Source organism: Balaenoptera physalus (genome assembly GCF_965194825.1).
Source record: "Balaenoptera physalus genome assembly, chromosome: 17".
Classification (NCBI taxonomy): Eukaryota; Metazoa; Chordata; class Mammalia; order Artiodactyla; family Balaenopteridae; genus Balaenoptera; species Balaenoptera physalus.
Window position 1 is genome coordinate 60,538,609 of NC_138895.1, and position 20,045 is coordinate 60,558,653.

A 20,045-nucleotide genomic window follows, 5' to 3' on the forward strand; every position below is an offset into this window, starting at 1 on the left:
TTATGCAGATGAAATGAGGGTTGGAAGTGTATTCAATGTCTGTAATTGTACTATCATCACTGTTAGTTCTCTCAAATTTATTACATCCATTTTTACCATCAGGTGAATTTATACATAAATGTGAAAATAGCACATGTAAAACAATCTGTGAAAAAGTTAAACTTCTTTTAACAGTCTTTAAAAGATATTAATGTGATGGTTGAAATCCATTATCTGAATTATTATCAACTGGTCAAGTTTATATTCTGATCTCTATTGACACTTGTCACTATACCACCATGAAGCTGCCATGAATGAAAAATGCTACTTCAAATTAGAGAGAAAAAAAAAAATGCCCTTCAAGTAAGTTCACTGGAGAGAAAATTAACATGCATGAGAGTGAGAAAGAAAAGGCCACAAATAAGCAATACAGTACGATACAGCAAATGGCTGAAGCAACAAATCTTTGAATTGTGAATTTAAGTTTGTAGCTTAAATTCACATAATTTTAGGAATTTTCATCTGATAAAATTATATGGAGTACTTAGTACTGCATACGATGTCTAATTACAGTGTATTCTCTGTTACTTAATAAATGTATTGCTTATAACTGTGTCATGAGTATTTCTTCGGAACCAAAATTTCAAGGTAAAGAGATATGGCACACTGAAATTATTTATAAGTTACTGAATTGCAAAACTGATATACTTTGTACTTAAGGGGAAGAAATTATAAGAATTATTTTTAAAAACTTTTCATAATTCATTTTTGGAGGACTATTTTAGCTGTTGAACATGTTATGACTATATGGACTACATTTTTTATTGAATAGAATATGACAATTGATTTTAACTTTTAGAACCTAAATATTGAAGGAAAATTGGAAGTGAAAACACCATTTACTTCCAATGCTTAATTCAATCCTATGACCTAAATAGAATAGGCTGGAATGTTCCTTATCTGGTTAAATATTTTAAAAAATGAGGTATCCTGTGTTTATTAAACTAATCAGAACTTATAAACTTAAATATATAGGTTGAATTCATCCTCTTATAAAATACTTTCAAATATGAGATTACACGGCTCTCTGTTAAATGAACATATTTTCCATGTTTTACTATGTTTCTGACTTTCGGCTATTTAATATTTTTAAATAAATTTATTGAAAAGATAGTTTTAGTGCCGAAAGTTAGTCTCTAGCACATGGATCACACTTAAGAAAAAAGCAAAAAGGAATATGTAGACGAGTAAACAGTTTGCCAAATAAAATGTCTAAATGGAGACTAATTTTACCCATTAGAAGAACATTATTTAAAATAAATTCCCTTCAACTGTTTTTCTGGTTTTTTTTTTATAAGTTCTCGACCATTAACCATGCCATATGCAATACTGTTTTTAAACTTGGGCAAGATAGGATCCTTCCCTGATCCCTTTATCTGACCATTCTGTAGCCCACCTCTTGCCCAGGGATGTGCCTGCTCACTTCCCTTATGAGATCCTGGACTAATTTCCAGCCCACAATGTGGTTAAGAACTGAAATTGGGAGCAAATCTTTCAAACTTATAGAGTAATTTGAAAGAGTAATTCTGTCTGGTGAATTTCATAATTAAAAAACTTGGAATGTATTTATATGTGTTTTTATTTCATTTTTCTAGAAATTTTTTCACTTTGTAAAAGTATCATTTCAAGACGAATTAAAAATAAAAACAAATCTTCTATTTTATAGTTTGTTTAAAAACTACTGTTCTACAACTCATTGGTACCTGGTACCCTGGAATTTCCTGCTACCTGAACCTTCATAGGCCTCTTTTCCAGGTCCACATTCCCAGGGTCAGAACACATGACCCATATGTGCACTCCTAGACCCAGTGGGCAGTGTTTGCAGGGAGGTATGGCAGCTTGAATGTGTAGGCTGGGAAGTCTACATGCATCGTGAAGGATGGAACTGAGTTTGGGAATAGAGGGTGGCCAGGTGCAAGCTGGGGCTGGGACCACTTTCCTATATCTTCATGTCCCAACAAGAAAATCACACAAGTCCCAGAATTCTAAATTTAAACTTGTCCTTCTAGGTTGTTATGAAAGTGTATTTGTCAAGGTAGGAGGATGGAACATATTGTATTTAACAATATGTAGCTTAATTTATAACTTTTAATATTTAGACATTTGATATGTGAGATTCTATCTGCATTCTTACTCTGAGCTTTGTAAATGTCCAGATGAGTGGGCCTGCTGTTGAGAAATTTAAACTTATTAAAAAATATGTTTCAGGTACACTCAAATTTATATCAGCTTCTTTGGTAGATACAAATCCAATAGGTTCTCTTATCACTGACTCTTAGAGTTCAGAGGAACCTTTGACCTAACTTCAAGTTTGTAAAATCTCTGTTAGCTAGTCAGACAGCTTTTATTTGAACACCTCTAGGAGGTGGGTGCTATCTAAGTTCTGTTGTAGTCACCCTCACTCAAGGAAAAGAAAGTTATATTTTCAGAAATGTGTAATTGTGTTCTGAGGAAGAAAAGCATGTTTAAGAAACATATTTCTGGTTACAGACAGACAAATATAAAAAAATTCACAGATTTTTCAAAATTAATACCACTTCTCAGAGTGAAGGAATTATAACAAGTAATGAAATAGAACTACTGTGCAAACTAGGGACAATATGATGACAGGAATGTGAGAAAAGGAAAAATGTAATTTTTTTTCTTCGTTTATTCTACCAGCAGCAGAAGCTTAGTCTGTAAAATACAGCTATTTCCACTTGACTATTCATTCAGGTCATAAGACCTCTTCTCATTAACGTATTTGTTCTTTATCTGGTCTTATGTCGCCTACCTAACTTTGGGATCATCCTCAAAAAAAAAAAAAATCAATTGTGAACCTATTTCTTTCATTTAATTATCCAATACTTCTCATGTCATCTGCTACTTGATCCAATTCATACAACAAAGGATTTAAAAAATCACTTAAAAAATTTATTCACCCTGTCTTCCAAAATAAAAGGAAATAGAGACATTATCTGCACTTGATAAGAATTTTGAAAAGCACAGAAAATCCACTAATAAAAATTTTACTAGATCTTTTTGAAGCAACTGAGGTCAAAATTCTTAAAAGAAGGTGTGCAGAAAGTGAAGGACTGTGGCATGTTTACAAAGAGGTTCTTGTGATTAGCGAAGAGTTCATTTTTTTAGAAAATGTATGGCTATATTGAAAATATAAAGGGGTTTTCCTCTTAATACTTAAAATTATATAGTAAATATCATTGCCCTAATTCTTTTTACTTTGAGTTTTGCAAAAACATAATATATATACGATTATGACGTCTGCATCTAAAAATATGTGTGTGTATGTGTGTGTGTGTGTGTGTTTGTGTGTGCACGCGCACTCGTGCGCTCATCTCATAGTCTTCTGGTTATTTAAACATAATGTATTATCTTTCTTACTCTCTCTTAGCCCTCCCACGCTCTCACTAAGGGACCAATTTAGATCCAATGATTGAGCAGTCTAAAAAGTAACGGTCACAGAATAAAGCTTTAATTTTTATTTCTGCTGGAGGTGAAGTACTCAATGTGAACTTTGAATATGATAGTATAGGGAAATCCACTTGGAAACTTGGTATTCTTTTGAAAATAATAATTAATAACCATTCTGTGTTATTAATACAATAATTTGTTCTATGAAGAAAATATCAACAGGTATATCAGAATTCATTATTGTCTATATAATTTTTTTAACATTAGAATAGATTAAATTATATGGTTCAAACATAATATTATTTTTTTCTTTTAGCATGTGGGATTGTACAGATTACTGCTTAATCCCAATAAATGTACTCTTTTATGCTTACCATTTCTAATGGTTGGGTATTTAAGATAATAATTTTGATATTTTCCTTCTGTGTCTTATTAGATTACTATAAATTTGTATGTCTATAACTTTTCTGCCTGTAGTTTTATGATATTAATTATCTCACAGATTCTTTAAGGCAGTGGCTAAAGGAGTATACAGCATCTATGATCTGGGATATTAGTTGTACAAGATGACATCTATTATTTCATTAGATTCTGAAATACTAAGCTTTATTTAGTGGTAGATATAGTAAAAAAGATGTTTAAGAAATATTCTTCAGTCAACTGACTAGCTATCCTGCCTTTCCCTGTCCATGCTTTGAAGAATCTAAACCTGAATTCTAGTCCTCTATCTTAAGCAGAAAAAAGGAAAATATGTCCCATCACATACATGTCTTACAGTTTCATTTTTGAAGTTCATATAATGTGATCTATCAAACAAACATGTAGAAAGATAGGTCTCAGAATGTGTGAGGATCACTTACAAAATTTGCTATATTTTCATTAATGCCCAAGAAACTTCAATTTTTCTAAAGTGTCAGATAAAGGAACAAATACATGTATTATTTGGGAAATAATAAATAATAAATTTAAGGAATACACCAAATTTTGTGTTGTATCATGTGTCACATGCCTATAGGCCTAGGCAGGCAATGCAAGGGTTCTTAGATGCTCAAGTGAAAAATGATACAAGGTTTAAGGCCCATGAGAACCTATGGGCTCTCTAAAGAGGGCAGAAGAGAGTTCCAGCAAATTTTGCCATGTGATAATCCAGTCCTAGTGTGGCCAGTCTGTCAAAAGAAACAACAAATTCAGATTTTTTATATGTAATTTTCAATTATTTAAAACACTGTATAGTTGACCCTTGAGGAACATGGGTTTGAACTGCACAGGTCCACTTATACATGGATTTTTCTTCCAATAAATACTACAGTACTACACAATCCATGGTTGGTTGAACCCATGTATGTGGAACTATGGATATGGAGGGCTGACTATGGGATTTGGGCATGAGCATATTGTGATATATGTGGCAGTTCCTGGAAACAATACCCCGTGGATACCAAGGGATGACTGCATTTCCCAAACAACCAAAAAACATACTTACTGATCATATTAGTTCTGTGGCTGTCAATTTCTAATACAATATTACAGTATAATGAAATCCAAACTATCAGGTACTAAACCACAAAGAAATCTAGGAGGAACTATATATTATTTCTGAAAGATATTAGTCTAACGTGGTGAAATGTCTACCAGGTACATCATCCTGATAAAAATGTTGAGTATTTTTAGGGGGGTGGAGTTACAAATAATTTGAACAACATAAACAAATATGCAGAACATGTAAAATACTGGCCCTTTGTCTATCATTACCTTAGGAAGCACAAAGTGGAATTGTAGTAGTCTCAGAGATAAACAACAACATTGTGGTTGATCAATGATATCCATGAGTAGGTGGAGGAGAAAGTTGAAGTTGAGGTCAAGAATGCATAAAGATAAGTAAGAAAAGAAGGGAATTTTTTTTTTTCCTGAAAAGATAACAACTAAGATGGAATAGTATTGGGTCTACAATGTACACATAAGGTAAATCCTTGGTGTTATTACAGGATTCTGGAATAACAGTACTAGGAGAACTTCTTGTAAAATTAAAAAGAAAAGGAAAGGAAAGAGGAGGAGAGGTCTGGAGGCCAGTAGGGATTACAACTGCAGCCCCTCAGGACTGTATATATTTGCAAACTTTAAAAGCTTCTGCCTGAGGGTCTGGCATCCAATCAGCCTGAAACTAGGTGATCACTGAATTCCTTTCTTTGGAACACTGACAGGTCTTGGCACATGCTGAACAGCAGGGGCAAATCAGGAATAAATACGGCAGTATATACAGCCAAAAAGATTTAAGAGACAACAAAGAGCTAGGTCAGGGTTGAATGAGAAGGATCATCACCTACACAAAGTCACTACTTCAAGACTGATAGAGGTAGCAGTTTTGCCTAATATATAGAAACAGACACAGAGAATTAGGCAAAATGAGGAGACAAAATATGCTCCAAACAAAAGAAAAAACAAAACATCAGAAAAAAAAACCCTTAATGATATGAAGATAAGTAATTTATCTGGTAAAGAATTCAAAATGATGGTCATAAAAGTGCTCACTGAACTCAGGGGAAGAATGGATGAACACAGTGAGAACTTCAACAAAGAGTTAAAAAAATATAAGAAAGAATCAATCACAGCTAAAGAATGAAATAACATGAGTAACATAAATTAAATGAAAAATACACTAAAGGGAATCAATAGCAGATAAGATGATACAGAAGAATGATTAGCAATCTGGAAGACAGGGTAATGGAAAACACCCAATCAGAACAAAAAGGGAAAAAAAATTATATGTGGATAGCTTAAGGACCTCTGGGACAACATCAAGCACACGAATATTTGCTTTATAGTGATGCCAGAAGTAGAAGAAAGAGAGAATGGGGAACAAATGTATTTGAAGAAATACTGGCTGAAAACTTCCCTATTCTAGAAAGGAAACAGACATCCAGATTCAGGAAGCACAGAGAGTCCCAAACAAGATGACTCCAAAGAGACCTACAAAGAGACACATTATAGGTAAAATGTCAAAAATTAAAGAGAGAGTACTAAAAGCAGTAAGAGGAAACCAACTAGTTAATATAATGGAAGCAATTTTTTCAGCAGAAACTTTGCAGACCAGAATGGAGCAGCATGATATATTCAAAGTGCTGAAACAAAATAACAAACAAACAAAAATTTACAACCAAGAATACTCTATCCAGCAAGGTTATAATTCAGAATTGAAAGTGAGATAAAGAGTTTCCCAGACAAGCAAAATCTAAAGGAGTTCACCACCACTAAACTGGCTCTGCAAGAAATGTTAAAGGGACTTCTAAGCTGAAATGAAATGGCACTAATTAATAAGAAAACACATGAAACTAAAATTCTCACTGGAAAAGGCAAATATATAGTAATGGTAGTGGATCAATCACTTATAAAACCTGTGTGAAGGTTAAATGACGAAAGAGAAAATAAAGACAAAAAAAATCCAAACATGACACTAAAGAAAATCATTAAACAATCATTAACAAACAAACAAACAAAAAAACCCAAGACCCATCTTTATGCTGCTTATAAGAGACTCACTTCAGATCTAAACACACACAGACCAAAAGTGAAGGAATGAAAAAAGATACTTCATGCAAATAAAAACAAAAAGAAAGCTGGGGTAGCAGTACTTACATCAGATAAAATATACTTTAAAATAAAGACTGTAACAAAAGACAAAGAAGAGCATCACATAATGATAAAGGGATCAATCCAACAAGAGGATATAGCATTTGTAAATATCCATGCACCCAACATAGGACCACCTAAATATATAAAACAAACATTAATAGACATAATGGGAGGGGTCCAGATATCTACATTTTAAAAAGTGCACCAGGTAATTGTGATGCAAAAGACCCCATTTTTGAGAAACACCTCACTGATAAAGCCTGTATTGCAAATCAACATTTATGAAAGGAATGCTGAGAGAAAGCATATCATAACCTTTTGAGGTTCATCACAGAAAAAAAAATATACTTGCCCTGGACATTTCTTCTTGCCATTATCAGAGGTAGATTATTGGAATGGATAGCCAAGGATTTGGTGGTAAGTTCCTAACATTTCTCTTTTCTCAATTTATGTTCATTCTTTTTGTTCACATTAAGAACCTTTTTAGTATATTAGCTCAACTCTAAGAGCTGTTCATTGCTAACTACTTCATGTCAAACCACTGATAAACTCTCAACTACAGACCTTGATGACCAGGTCTTTATTATTGTCTCTGGGATCAATTTCATGCTTGTTTTTTCCAGTCTATTCTAAAACTCTGTGAGGGCAAAGGTACTTTCCAAAATAAGGCCAATCAGCCACTCTGCAATTTCACCCTAGGTCTCTTTTGCCAATGAGCTCCTTTCTGGAAATGGATTCTAAGTAACTGTGTTTGGATCAAGTACCTTAAGCACCACTGAAGAAGGACTAATAAATATACTATATGCAGGTTGATGATCATAACTAAGGTACTATGCTTCTTCTGTTGGTGATAGTAGGAAGAATCAATGAAAGAAAAGAAAAAGTAAAATTTCATACAATTTTATAAAGACCTAATAGGTTAAGCCAAGAAAGAAACATTGAGAACTTACACTTGGAGCACTGTCCTTGGGTCTCCAACTTCGCTCCCATCACCAATTGTCAAGGTGTCATAGCCAATTTCCAGATCGAATTCTTCAAAATTTATCTGGATAACCTAGCAATAAACAGAAAAAAAATCTCAAATATATTTCATTATATAATAAAAGCAAACAAAAGAGCAATGGGAGAAAAACATTTAAAATGCACTGTGGACATACTATATATCTATAGATCTATAGCTACCTGTATAAGAATTTCAAACTGTGGCAGGAGATCATGTGAGACTATTCCTAAAATTCAATCATTATAATTATAACATATTTTTTATTTACTCTATTGTATCTTCTGTAATAATTTTTCAATGAAATGGCATGGCTTCTGTTTATAGGATACTCTTATTTGAGGAATTTGAATGCAAATCTAATTTAAGAAGGCTTTATAAAAAAGTATATGTACCTGAAGAGTGGTTACATCTGCATAAATTTTTACAAGCTAGCACAGAAAAACACAGAGTATACTATTTCCATGAAATAGTAAAACTTAAAAAATGTTAGAGCAAAATTTGAATCTAGATCACTAAATTTAAAGGCATCAGGTTTATTTCTGTATATCCTTTAATAACAGAATCCCTCATATATATTATATTTTGCTGGCAAAACTAGGAGCACAATTCTTTGGGAGACACATTATACCATAACAAAAAAATTAATATTAATTCTTATCAAAATATACTCATGCATTCATTTATTGTTTATATATCTATGTAAAAATTCATATTTAATTAAATTGCAATTCTTAAATTAGAAACCCAATATAATATTAAAGAATAATATAATCAAGAATCCATATAAGAAGAAATTACATAAATATCATCCTATATATAATCATGGCTTGAGCAAAAAATAATTTATAATAAAGTATTATTCAACACCAGTTAAAGAAAATGAATGGCTGAGGTTACCAATAGTACTAGAGAATAAATGAAAAAAAGCTTTAAATTTTTTTAAAATTATTATTTAAAAACTAATTTTTATAATTGTTACTTTGGTATCATAAAAAGAAATTCTTAAGAAAATGAGGGATTTCATACCCTGACTCTTTTTAGCTTCGTAACAAAAAACCAAATTTTTGATTATGTCTATTTCTTGATTTTTAAATCATTTTTTATTAGCATTAATTAAAGCAACTGTTTTGGTCAGGTTTAAATGCAGAATATATAAAAACGCTGAATTTTACATGGTTACAATTTAAAAGTAAATGTTTCCCTGTTCTACATTGAGTTAAATATAAGTATTCTCAATTAATAATTGCCTGTTAATAGAGATTAAGTTGTTCCCATTTTTTTGCTATCATAAGCAACATGGTTACAACCAATATTAAATATTTTCTGGTTCAAATGTACAAGTATTAGGTTATATATGTACTTATGAGTGCAATTTCTGGATAATAACAAAGCAAAAATTAAATTTCATAATATTGTGCCATATGATTTGGAAATTGTTTTACCAATTTAAATGCCTACAACTTGTGTACATTAGGTTTCATTATTTCTACCAATCTAGAGGGTGTAAAAAACGATTTTTTTTTTGCATTTTCTTCATTAGTAATTAAGTTCTTTTTTCATATGTTTATTTGTCATTTATGTTCCTTTTTTCCTTGACTCAAAGTTATTTTAATTTTCCTAGAAACATGTCAATGCTGAAAAAGTTTTCAAATTTATTGTCATATAATTATTTGCTTTCTTTTAGCCTATGTTGTCTGTACTCTTGTCCTATTTCTATTTCTAACATTATATGTCTTCTCTATTTTTGTTTACTATTTTTTATTGTGCTAACTATAATATATATTAAAAAATCAATTTTAGCTATTTTTAAGTGTACAATTCAGTGGCATTAATTATCAATATATTCACAATGCTATGTAACCATCACCGTCCTTTTCCAAACCAAAACCCTGTTACCATTAAGCCATAACAATAACTCCCCATTTTCCTCTTTCCTCCATCTCCTGGTAACTTCCAACATACTTTCTGTCTCTACAAATTTTCATATTCTAGATATTTTATATACATGGAATAACACAATATTTGCCTTTTTGTGTCTGATTTACTTCACTAAGCAAAGTCTTTGAGGTTCATCTACATTATAGCATGTATCAGAACTTCATTCCTTTTTATGGCTGAATAATAGTCCATTGTATGTATACACCTAATTTGGTTTAACCATTACTCTGCTGATGGACACTTAGGGTGTTTCTATCTTTTATCTATGGTGAATATTACTATTATGAAGATTGGTGTAAAAGTACTTATTTGAATCCCTGTTTTCAATTATTGTATATATACCTAGGAGTGAAGTTACTGGGTCATATATTTAACATTTTGAAGAACTGCCAAGATGCTTTCCAGAGCTTCTGAACATTTTAAATTTCCACCAGCTATTCATGAGAGTTCCAATTTCTCCATATCCTCACCACATGTTATTTTCTGTTTTGTTTTTATCATACCCATTCTGGTAGGTGTAAAGTGGTATCTTACTATGGATTTAACTGCATCTCTCTAATTAATGATGTTGAGCATTTTTTCATGTACTTATTAACCATTTGTGTATCTTCTTTGGTAACTGTCTATTCAAGTCATTTACCCCTTTTAAAATTGTCATTTGTTTTATTGTTGTTGAGTTGTAAGAGCTCTTTACATATTCTAGATATTAATCCCCTATCAGATATATTATTTGCAAATATTTTCTCCCATTATGTGAATTGTCTTTCCACTCTTGTGATAGTGTTCTTTGACGCCACAAAGTTTTAATGTAATGAAGTCCAGTTTATCTATTTTTTATTTTGTTTCCTTTGCTTTTGGTGTCATATTTAAGAAACATTGCAAAATCCCGTATCATACATTTTTTTTCTATGTTTTCTTCTATGAATTTTATAGTTTAAGCTCTTAAATTTAGGTTTTTGATTCATTTTGATTTAACTCTTGTATACAGTGCAAGTAAGGATCAAATTTCATTCTTCTGCATGTGGCTATCCAATTTTACAAGCATCATTTATTGAAGCAACTACAGACAAACCTTGCCTTATTGCACTTTGCTTTATTGTGATTGGCAGATGTATTTTTTACAAATTGAAGTTTTGTGGCAAAACTGTGGTTAAGCAAGTCTATCAGCACCATTTTTTAAACAGCATTTGCATACTTTGTGGCTGTGTCATGTTTTGATACTTCTCACAATATTTCAAACTTTTTCATTATTATTACATTTATTATGGTGATCTGTGCTCAGTGACTTTTGATGTTTCTTTGTAATGGTTTTGGGGAGCCACAATCCACATCCACATAAGACTGCACACTTAAATGATAAATGTTGTGTGTGTTTTAAGTGCTCCACTGACAGGCTGTTCCCCCATCTTTCTCTATCTCTTTAGGCCTCCCTATTCCCTAAGACACAATAATATTGAAATTGGGTCAAATAATGACCCTACAGTGGTTTCTAAGTGTTCAAGTGTAAAGAGAAGTCCCACCTCCCGTACTTTAAATCAAAAGCTAGAAATGATTAAGCTTAGTGAGAAATGCATGCATTTCAAAAGTCGAGACAGGCCGAAAGGTAGGCGTGTTGCATCAGTTGCAAGTTGTAAATGCAAAGAAATTGTTCTTGAAGGAAATTAAAAGTGCTACTCTAGTGAACACATGAATGATAAGAAAGCAAAATAGCCTTACTGCTGATATGGAGAAAGTTTTAGTGGTCTAGAAGGAAGTTCAAACAAGTCACAACATTCTCTTAAGCAAAAGCTTAATTTAGAGTAAGGCCCTAACTCTCCTCAAATCTATGAAGGTTCAGAGAGGTGAGTAAGCTGCAAAGAAAAGTCTGAAGCTAGCAGAGATTGGTTCATGAGGTTTAAGGAAAAAAAGCCATCTCCATAACATAAAAGTACAAGGTGAACAGCAGAAGCTGCAGCAAGTTATCCAGAAGATCTTGCTAAGAAAATTAATGAATGTGGCTACACTAATCAACAGATTTTCAGTGTAGACAAAACAGCCTATATTGGAAGAAGACACCATCTAGGACTTTCACAGCTAGAGAGAAGTCAATGCTTGACTTCAAATCTTCAAAAGACAGGCTGACTCTCTTGTTAAGGGTATATGTAGCTGACTTGAAGCCAATGCTGATTTACTGTTCTGAAAACCTTAGGAATCTTAAGAATTATGCTAAATCTACTCTGCCTGTGCTCTATAAATGGAACAATAAAGCCTGGAAATAGCACATCTGTTTACAACAGTTTATGGAATATTTTTAGCCCACTGTTGAGACCTACTGCTCAGGAAAGAAAAAGATTCCTTTAAAAATATGATTGTTTATTGACAATGCACCTGATCACTCAAGAGCCCTGATGAACCTGTAAAACAAGATTAATGTTGTCATGTCTGCTAAACAACATCCATTCTGCAGCCCATGGATCAAGGAGTAATTCTGACTTTCAAGTCTTATTATTTAATTAACACATTTTGTAAGACTGTATCTGCCACAGATGGTGGTTCCTCTGATGGATCTGGGCAAAGTAAATTAAAACCTTTCTGTAAAGGATTCACCATTCTAAATGCCATTAAGAACATTTGCGATTCATGGGAAGAGCAAAATATCAACATTAATAGAAGTTTGGAAGAAGTTGATTCCAACCCTCATGGAGGACTTTGAGAGGTTCAAAACTTCAGTGGAGGAAGTCACCACAGCTGTGGTGAAAATAGCAAGAGAATTATAATTGGAAGTGGAGCCTGAAGATGGGACTGAATTGCTGCAATTTCATGGTAAAACTTTTAACAGATGAGGAGTTGCTTCCTGTGGATAAGCAAAGAATGTAATGGAATCTCCTCTTGGTGAAGATGCTGTGAAGACTGTTGAAATGACAGCAAAGGATTTAGAATATTATATAAACTTACTTGATAAAGCAGTAGTAGCATTTGAGAGAACTGACTCCAATTTTGAAAGTTCAACTGTGGATAAAATGCTATCAAAGCACAGTGCCTGCTACAGAGAAATCACTGGTGAAAGGGAAGAGTTAATCAATGTGGCAAACTTCATTAATGTTTTATTTTAAGAAATTGCTACAGGGACTCCCCTGGTGGCGCAGTGGTTAGGAATCCACCTGCCAATGCAGGGGACACGGGTTCGATCCCTGGTCTGGGAGGATCCCACATGCTGCAGAGCACCTAAGCCCGTGTGCCACAACTACTGAGCCTACCCTCTGGAGCCCATGAGCCACAGCTGCTGAGCCTGTGTGCCACAGCTACTGAAGCCCGCACACCTGGAGCCTGTGCTCCGCAACAGGAGAGGCCACCGCAATGAGAAGCCTGCACACCGCGATGAAGAGTAGCCCCCGCTCGCCACAACTACAGAAAGCCCGTGTGCAGCAACGAAGACCCAACACAACCAGAAATAAATAAATAAATAAAATTGACTCTTAAAAAAAAAAAAAGAAATTGCTACAGCCACCCCAACCATCAGCACCACCACCCTGATCATTCATCAGCCATCAATATCAAGGAAAGACTGTCCACCAGCTAAATGATTATGACTCACTGCAGGCTCAGATTATGGTTAGGGTTTTTTTAATAGTTTTTAGTGTACAGATCTTTCACCTCCTTGGTTAAATTTATTCCTTAGTATTTTATTATTTTTTAAAAATTTATTGAAGTACAGTTGATTTACAATGTAGTGTTAATTTCTTCAGTACAGCAAAGTGACTCAGTTATACATATACATATTCTTTTTCATATTCTGTTCCATTATTGTTTATCACAGGATATTGAATATAGTTCCCTGTGCTATACAGTAGGACTTTGTTTATCCATCCTATATATACTAGTTTCCATCTGCTAATCTCAAACTCCCAATCCTTCCCTCCCCCACCCCCCATAAAATATTTTTTAATTAAGGTCTGTACACTGTTTTTTTAGGCACCATGTTGTTGCACACTTAATAGACTACAGTATACTGTAAACATAACTATTATACATACTACAAAACAAAAAATTTGTGAGACTCACTTTATTGTGATATTCGTTTTATTGTGGTGGTCTAGAACTGAACACACAATATCTCCAAGGTATGCCTGTATTCTTTCCCCATTGAATGTTTTTGGCACCTTTGTCAAAAATTAATTGCTCACAGATGGGAGGGTTTAGTTCTGTGCTCTCTTAGCTTTTGTTTATCTGGGAATATCTTGATTTATCTTTCATCCTTGAAGGAGAGTTTTGACAGATAGATATAGAATTCTTGGTTGACAGTTTTGTTTTCAATGTTTAAAGATATTGTCTCACTTGCTTCTCAGCTTCTTTTTCTTTTTTGAAATCAGCTGTTAATATTTTTTAGCATTTGTTGTACTTGAAGAGTCACTTTTCACTTGCTGCTTCAAGATTCTCTTTGTTTTTACCTTTCAACCATTTGACTATAATATGTTTAGGTATGGATCACTTTAAGCTTATCTTACATAGAGTTTGTTGAGCTTCCTGGATGGGTAGATTCATGTCTCTCTCAAATTTGTGATCTTCTTGGTCATTATTCCTTCAAATATTCTTTCTGTACCATTATTTCTATCTTCTCCTCCTAAAAGTCATATAATACATTTGTTGGTCCATTTGCTCATATTCCACAGGTCCCTAGGCTCCTTTCACTTTTTTCACCTTTTTTCTTTTTTTTTTTTTCTGTTCTTCAGACTGAATAATTTCAATTGTCTTATCTTCAAGCTTACTAATTCTTTCTTCTGCTGATCAAACCTGCTCTCAAAAACCTCTAGGTTTTTAAAATTTCTGTTATTATGGTTTAAAGCTCCAGAATTTCTATTTGGTTTCTTTTTTATAATTTCTATCTCTTTATTGATATTCTCATTTTATTCATATATCATTTTCATCATTCCCTTTAATTTTGTCCATGCTGTTTGAGCATAATTAATACAGTTGTTTTAAATCTTTGTCTAATAAGTTCAATGACTCAATGTCTTCAGGGATATTTTCTGTCAATTTATTTTGTTCCTTTCAATGGCCATATTCTCCTGTTTCTTTGCATACTTTGTGATTTCATTGTTGTTTCTGAAAACTAGCCATTTGAATATTATAATGTGGTATTTCTGGAAATCAGAGTCTCTCCCTTCCCCAGGGTTTGCTGTTCTTGATTTTTGAAGACTTGTGTCCATCCAATGTTTTAACTGGAATTTCTTTAAATTCAAGGAGCTAAAAAAAATATCCATTTCAACATGTTTGGGCTGCTATAACAAAATACCATAAACTGGGTGGCATACAAACAATAGAAATTTATTTATCACAGTTCTCAAGGCTGGGAAGTCCAAGATCAAGGCACGGTTGATTCAGTGTATGGTGAGAGAAAGTTTCCTGGTTCACAGGCGGCCATCTTTTTGTTGTAACCTAACACCAGCAGAAAGGTCTAGGGAGCCCTTTGGGGTCTCTCTTATAAGAACACTAATCCTGCTCATGAGGTCTCCACCCTCAGGACCTCCCAAAGGCCCCACCTCCTAATACCATCACATTGAGCATTAGGATTATGAATTCTGAAGGGACAGAAGCATTCAGATCATAGCAAGACCTCTCCCAGTCTTTGAGGACTGGCTCAGTGATAGGATATTCTTTAATACCTAGCCAGACCATTTACAATTTTGTCTTAGCCTTCACTTGCTGCTTGCACTAAGCCTATAGATCAGATAGTGGTGAAATCTTACGGTCTTCTCAGGTCTTCCTGAGCATGTGTCTTGCCATGGGCATGCATGCGACTTTCTAAATTCCACCATATACTGGAGGGCTTTTGCATGTCCTAATTTCCTGAAGAAACTCTGTTTCTTATTTCTAGTAACTCACTCATGCTGGCTTGTTTTCCTATGTGTTTAGTTATATTTAACAGTAAACCCATTTTTATTAGGGCTTCAGCTGTGAGAATCTTGAAGGTCTTAAACTGGGTGTAATTTCATTCATTTTCTGCTAACTGGATCCAAGGGTTACTACCAAGCTGGTGCCAGTTTAACATCTTGTGAGGCTTTTAGCTAAATACTAAAGTTTCAAGTTCAGCTTCTTCACCTGTTGATCCAAAGAGACTGGGCCTCAGTCTTGGTCTCCTAATTCCAGAGACTTATTGCCATTTGCCACAAGGAAAACCAAGCTTTCTTTACATTTCATCTCCAAGCTTTCTTTCAATTTCATCTCCTACTTTCATTTCAGTTCATTCTTCTTTTAATTATATACGCATAATTGTACTTGTGTTTGTATGGTATGCATGCATAGTCATAGGTTTTCTTTATTGTGAACCAACAATGCACTGAAAAATGTGTTTCTTGTATTTCAGTGGGAGGGCCTTTCAGAGTACTTCATCTGTCATCCTTTCAAAAGAGAAATGACATGATCCACTTTACCCCAAGCCATTTCACAATAGAGCCATGAGTGCATTGCATTTAAAATTAGGGAATGTCGCCTATTAAATGGCTTTAAAAGTCTAATAGGCTAGTAGATACAAACTAGGAATTTAATAAGTGACTGGTTGATTGCTATTTCTATGCCAAACCCTTGATAGTCATTATTGTTTAGTCATGTCTCAAAAATTTTGGATATCCATTTAATGATAGATTTTATTTTGCCTGAATTGTAACTGAGGTTCATGCATGTATATATGCAACAATGAGAACTCTACTTCATTTTAAATTAAGTGATGAATTAATTACTAACTAATCCATATACTTTCAGATCAGCACTTAACCACTGAGCTGTCACTGAAATTTTAGATACTTATAATTCTTGAACAGTTTCAATGACACTGAATCACTGAGAAGCTAAAATAGTCTGATTGAATTGTAGAACACATTCATTTTAATTTGATTCTTGTATGCTTAGTTTAAACGTCATTATTGGACTGGTTCTTTAGAAGTAAAATCTATGCATTAAAAAGAATAAAAACTACTTTGGCCTGAGCTGGAGGCATTAACATAAGTAAAATTACATTACAGTAAAATTCAAAAATGGTACATTGAGATATTTCCAAAAGTAAAAAAAATAAAAACAGTAGAATGTATAAAAGTAATTTGTAAAAACAAAACCATTTTTTTTACACAAAAATGTAATAAGTAACATCAGGAGTGTGATGTGAAAGTTTCTTTTTCTGGATTTTCCTGTAACATGGAGGAGAAAGTAGCCACTTTCCATCCGTTTATCTTTGTATAATATGAAAATGTAATGAAAAGGTAATTAAAAAATCAGTACTCATCAGTGTAATATAACTACTTTCTCTACGTATATAGTTGGCAGTAGGGCTGAAACATTTAGTAGGAAAATAGGAAGAATATAATGCATATTAGAAGAGAAAGGAACGTCATACATTTTGCCTTTCGTATTTGTTCCTAATCATTTGTGGGTGGGAAAAAAACCTGCATTTAGGTCATAGGACTGTTGAAGAAAAAGCTGTGATAATAAAATATGCTCCTAAATATAAAATAATTTATAATTGTCTTGATTTTTTAATCAAATAAGCCATACTCTTGGCTTCCACTTGTAAAGTGCCGATTCCAAATTACTATATGATGTTGCTAATTGAGGGTTATGTTAAAAAATTTAAGCCACTAATGTAATCAATTAACAGTAATCTCATGCATATTAACATTGGCTTTCCAGAAGTGAGAAATCTGTAAATAATATTAAATATTAAATGGTTAGTAGATCCATTTCCCATAAGGCTTAAGACATGGGTTTTCACAAGGTATTTTGATAGAACTGGTATAGAACCTATGTTTCATAATTGTCATTCTCTCCATCATTCACAGAGGGTTTAAAACCATGACTTCTCCATCATTATATTTTATTAAGTCATGTGGAATCCCCATTTATACACTTTGTATCTTTTACCCATGAAATTTTTTTAAATTGGCAAGTATTTATATTGTGTGAGTCCTGGGCTCAGTGCCACACATGCACTGCTTCATTTTAACCCTAAAACTATAGGTAGCATCCATTTATATATTAGTTTGGCCACTCAGAAGCTGACTATCCTCCTTGTGTTTGCAAAATTAGGAGGCTTGGTAGGAAGCATAGTATACTTCCCAGCATGGTTAGATGTTATCTTCCTCATCATTAACTGCAACCAGAGTGTAGGCATGAAATCTAAGCTCCCCAAACCATGGATTCTGGCAGAGGGTGGCAAAAGCAGCAGAAACATCCAGTTTTAGAAGCAATAGTAGTTGTAATATGCAATGGCACTGATGTCCTAGAGCAGCATTATCCAACAGAAAAAAATCTTCCCACAAGTCAGAACCAGAAGCCATATCAGACTATGACAAAGTAAAGTTCTAGTGAGGTAAAATGGGTTCTGCTACATTCCAGGCTGATCAAGGAACTCATCCCCCTTCCATCGAAGGTAGTCTTCACCAGATAGTGGAGACTAGTGGATAATGGAGAAGCCAGCACAATACTTGGAGATACTTGAGTTGTATGTAACTAGAGTTACATACTCTACATATGTAACTGGCTAAGATTTTTGGTTTTCTCTATTAATGAAGACAGCATTTTTTCATGTAAACATTTTTCAAAGTGAATGTAGGGAAAGAACTATGCATCTGGATGAACATTTGATAACAAAACGAGTGGATTGTGGCAGAAACTATTGATTGCTTATCCAACAGCCATCTTACTTGTTCACTCCAGACTTTTCTCTTCCAAACAGGACATTGATTTTGTTCAGCTATGCATCTTTCTACGTACATTCTCATGCTTTAGGGACTGCTGACCCCATACCAAGTTCCATGGAATGGCTCCTAATGAGTCTATGCCAATATTAGCAGTTCCATTTCATTTGTCAGGGATAAAATTAGATCTTACTATGTCACTTAATTCTGGTCAGTCAGTGGAAGATGAGGAGCAATCTTCTGGGGGGGGGTGCTTTTGGGAAAATATTTCTTCACGCTCAAATGAAACACAAAGAATCAGTCTGCTTTGGAGGTGACTGGATCTGAATGTACTGACTAGAGCTACTGCAACCATCCTGCAATATGTAGTTTAAGGACAAAGCTAACACATGGAGATGCCCAGAGCCAAGAGATGGATGTTTTTACTGTATGCCTGAGACTTGCATACCTCTGGGTAGTATGCTGTGCTAAATAATGCATTTCCTTATTATTTAAACCATATCTTTCCCGTACTTAAACTGAAAACATTATAGTGGATACATCAGTATATTCAATTCTAAGTTTTAAAAAATGCTTTGCCCAGTAATTTGTGTTTATTTGGCTAAAAGTGATGGGACTAAATTCAATCTCAGACTTCTCTGATGCGACAATCCAAGTGCTCAAACTTCACACTATTCTGCATTTGCATAGTAAACGTCTACAACTTAGGAAATACCTTCTGTCCGCCAAATACCTGGTATATAATAGCATAACTTCTAAGTAAGTTCTTTGATGTTGCACATATGCCTCATGTTTTAAATAGAGATGGCAAGGGAAGATAATTTCTGAAATCTGACAAGTAACAAATATTGTGTCAATTCCTTGGGGGAAAAATACAGAAAGCATGCATTGGTATAAGCGATTTTATCTTCCATGATAAAGTCTGTATTTTTTTGCTTCAAAATAAATCTGGAAGCTGATGAAATTTCTTAGTATTTCTCCAGTCACAGTTCCCTGTATTGGCCAATTTGCACCAATATAACTAGTATTGGAATTAAATGAAGCTTTGATGATATTTAACTAAACAAATTAATGATGCTTTAATATTAATACCAAGCTAATCACATTAGTGAGACAAGATAATATAAGGGTACAGGCAAAGATATGGTTTACGTCTCTCTCTGTCACGGGATGTTACATTATTTTGGGGAAGTCTCATAACTATAAAAGAGTGTTTATAATTCATAATTCCTAAGGTTGATGTAGGTATTACATTAAACAAAGTTTCTAAAAGAGAACATACTGTGCTTGATATACAGTAGGCCTTCAATAAATGGCAGTTATTATTAGCTAATCATAAAATAAATGTTGACATCTGT

General features: G+C 33.6%; 1 protein-coding gene and 2 long non-coding RNA genes across 4 annotated transcripts in view; 2 read left to right on the forward strand and 1 right to left on the reverse strand.

Annotated features, from left to right (window-relative positions):
• CSMD3 (CUB and Sushi multiple domains 3) overlaps window positions 1-20,045 on the reverse strand; it is a 1,197,521-nt gene that overhangs the window by 602,940 nt on the left and 574,536 nt on the right. For both annotated transcript variants that reach the window (XM_082433293.1, XM_082433292.1), the window contains one exon: window positions 8,031-8,134. In XM_082433293.1, the coding sequence (XP_082289419.1) occupies window positions 8,031-8,134 (104 nt within the window). The remainder of the gene's footprint in view (window positions 1-8,030; window positions 8,135-20,045) is intronic.
• Window positions 1-20,045, forward strand: part of LOC309646713 — a 728,077-nt gene that overhangs the window by 344,664 nt on the left and 363,368 nt on the right. The window lies entirely within an intron of this gene.
• LOC309646718 overlaps window positions 1-20,045 on the forward strand; it is a 76,940-nt gene that overhangs the window by 14,209 nt on the left and 42,686 nt on the right. The window lies entirely within an intron of this gene.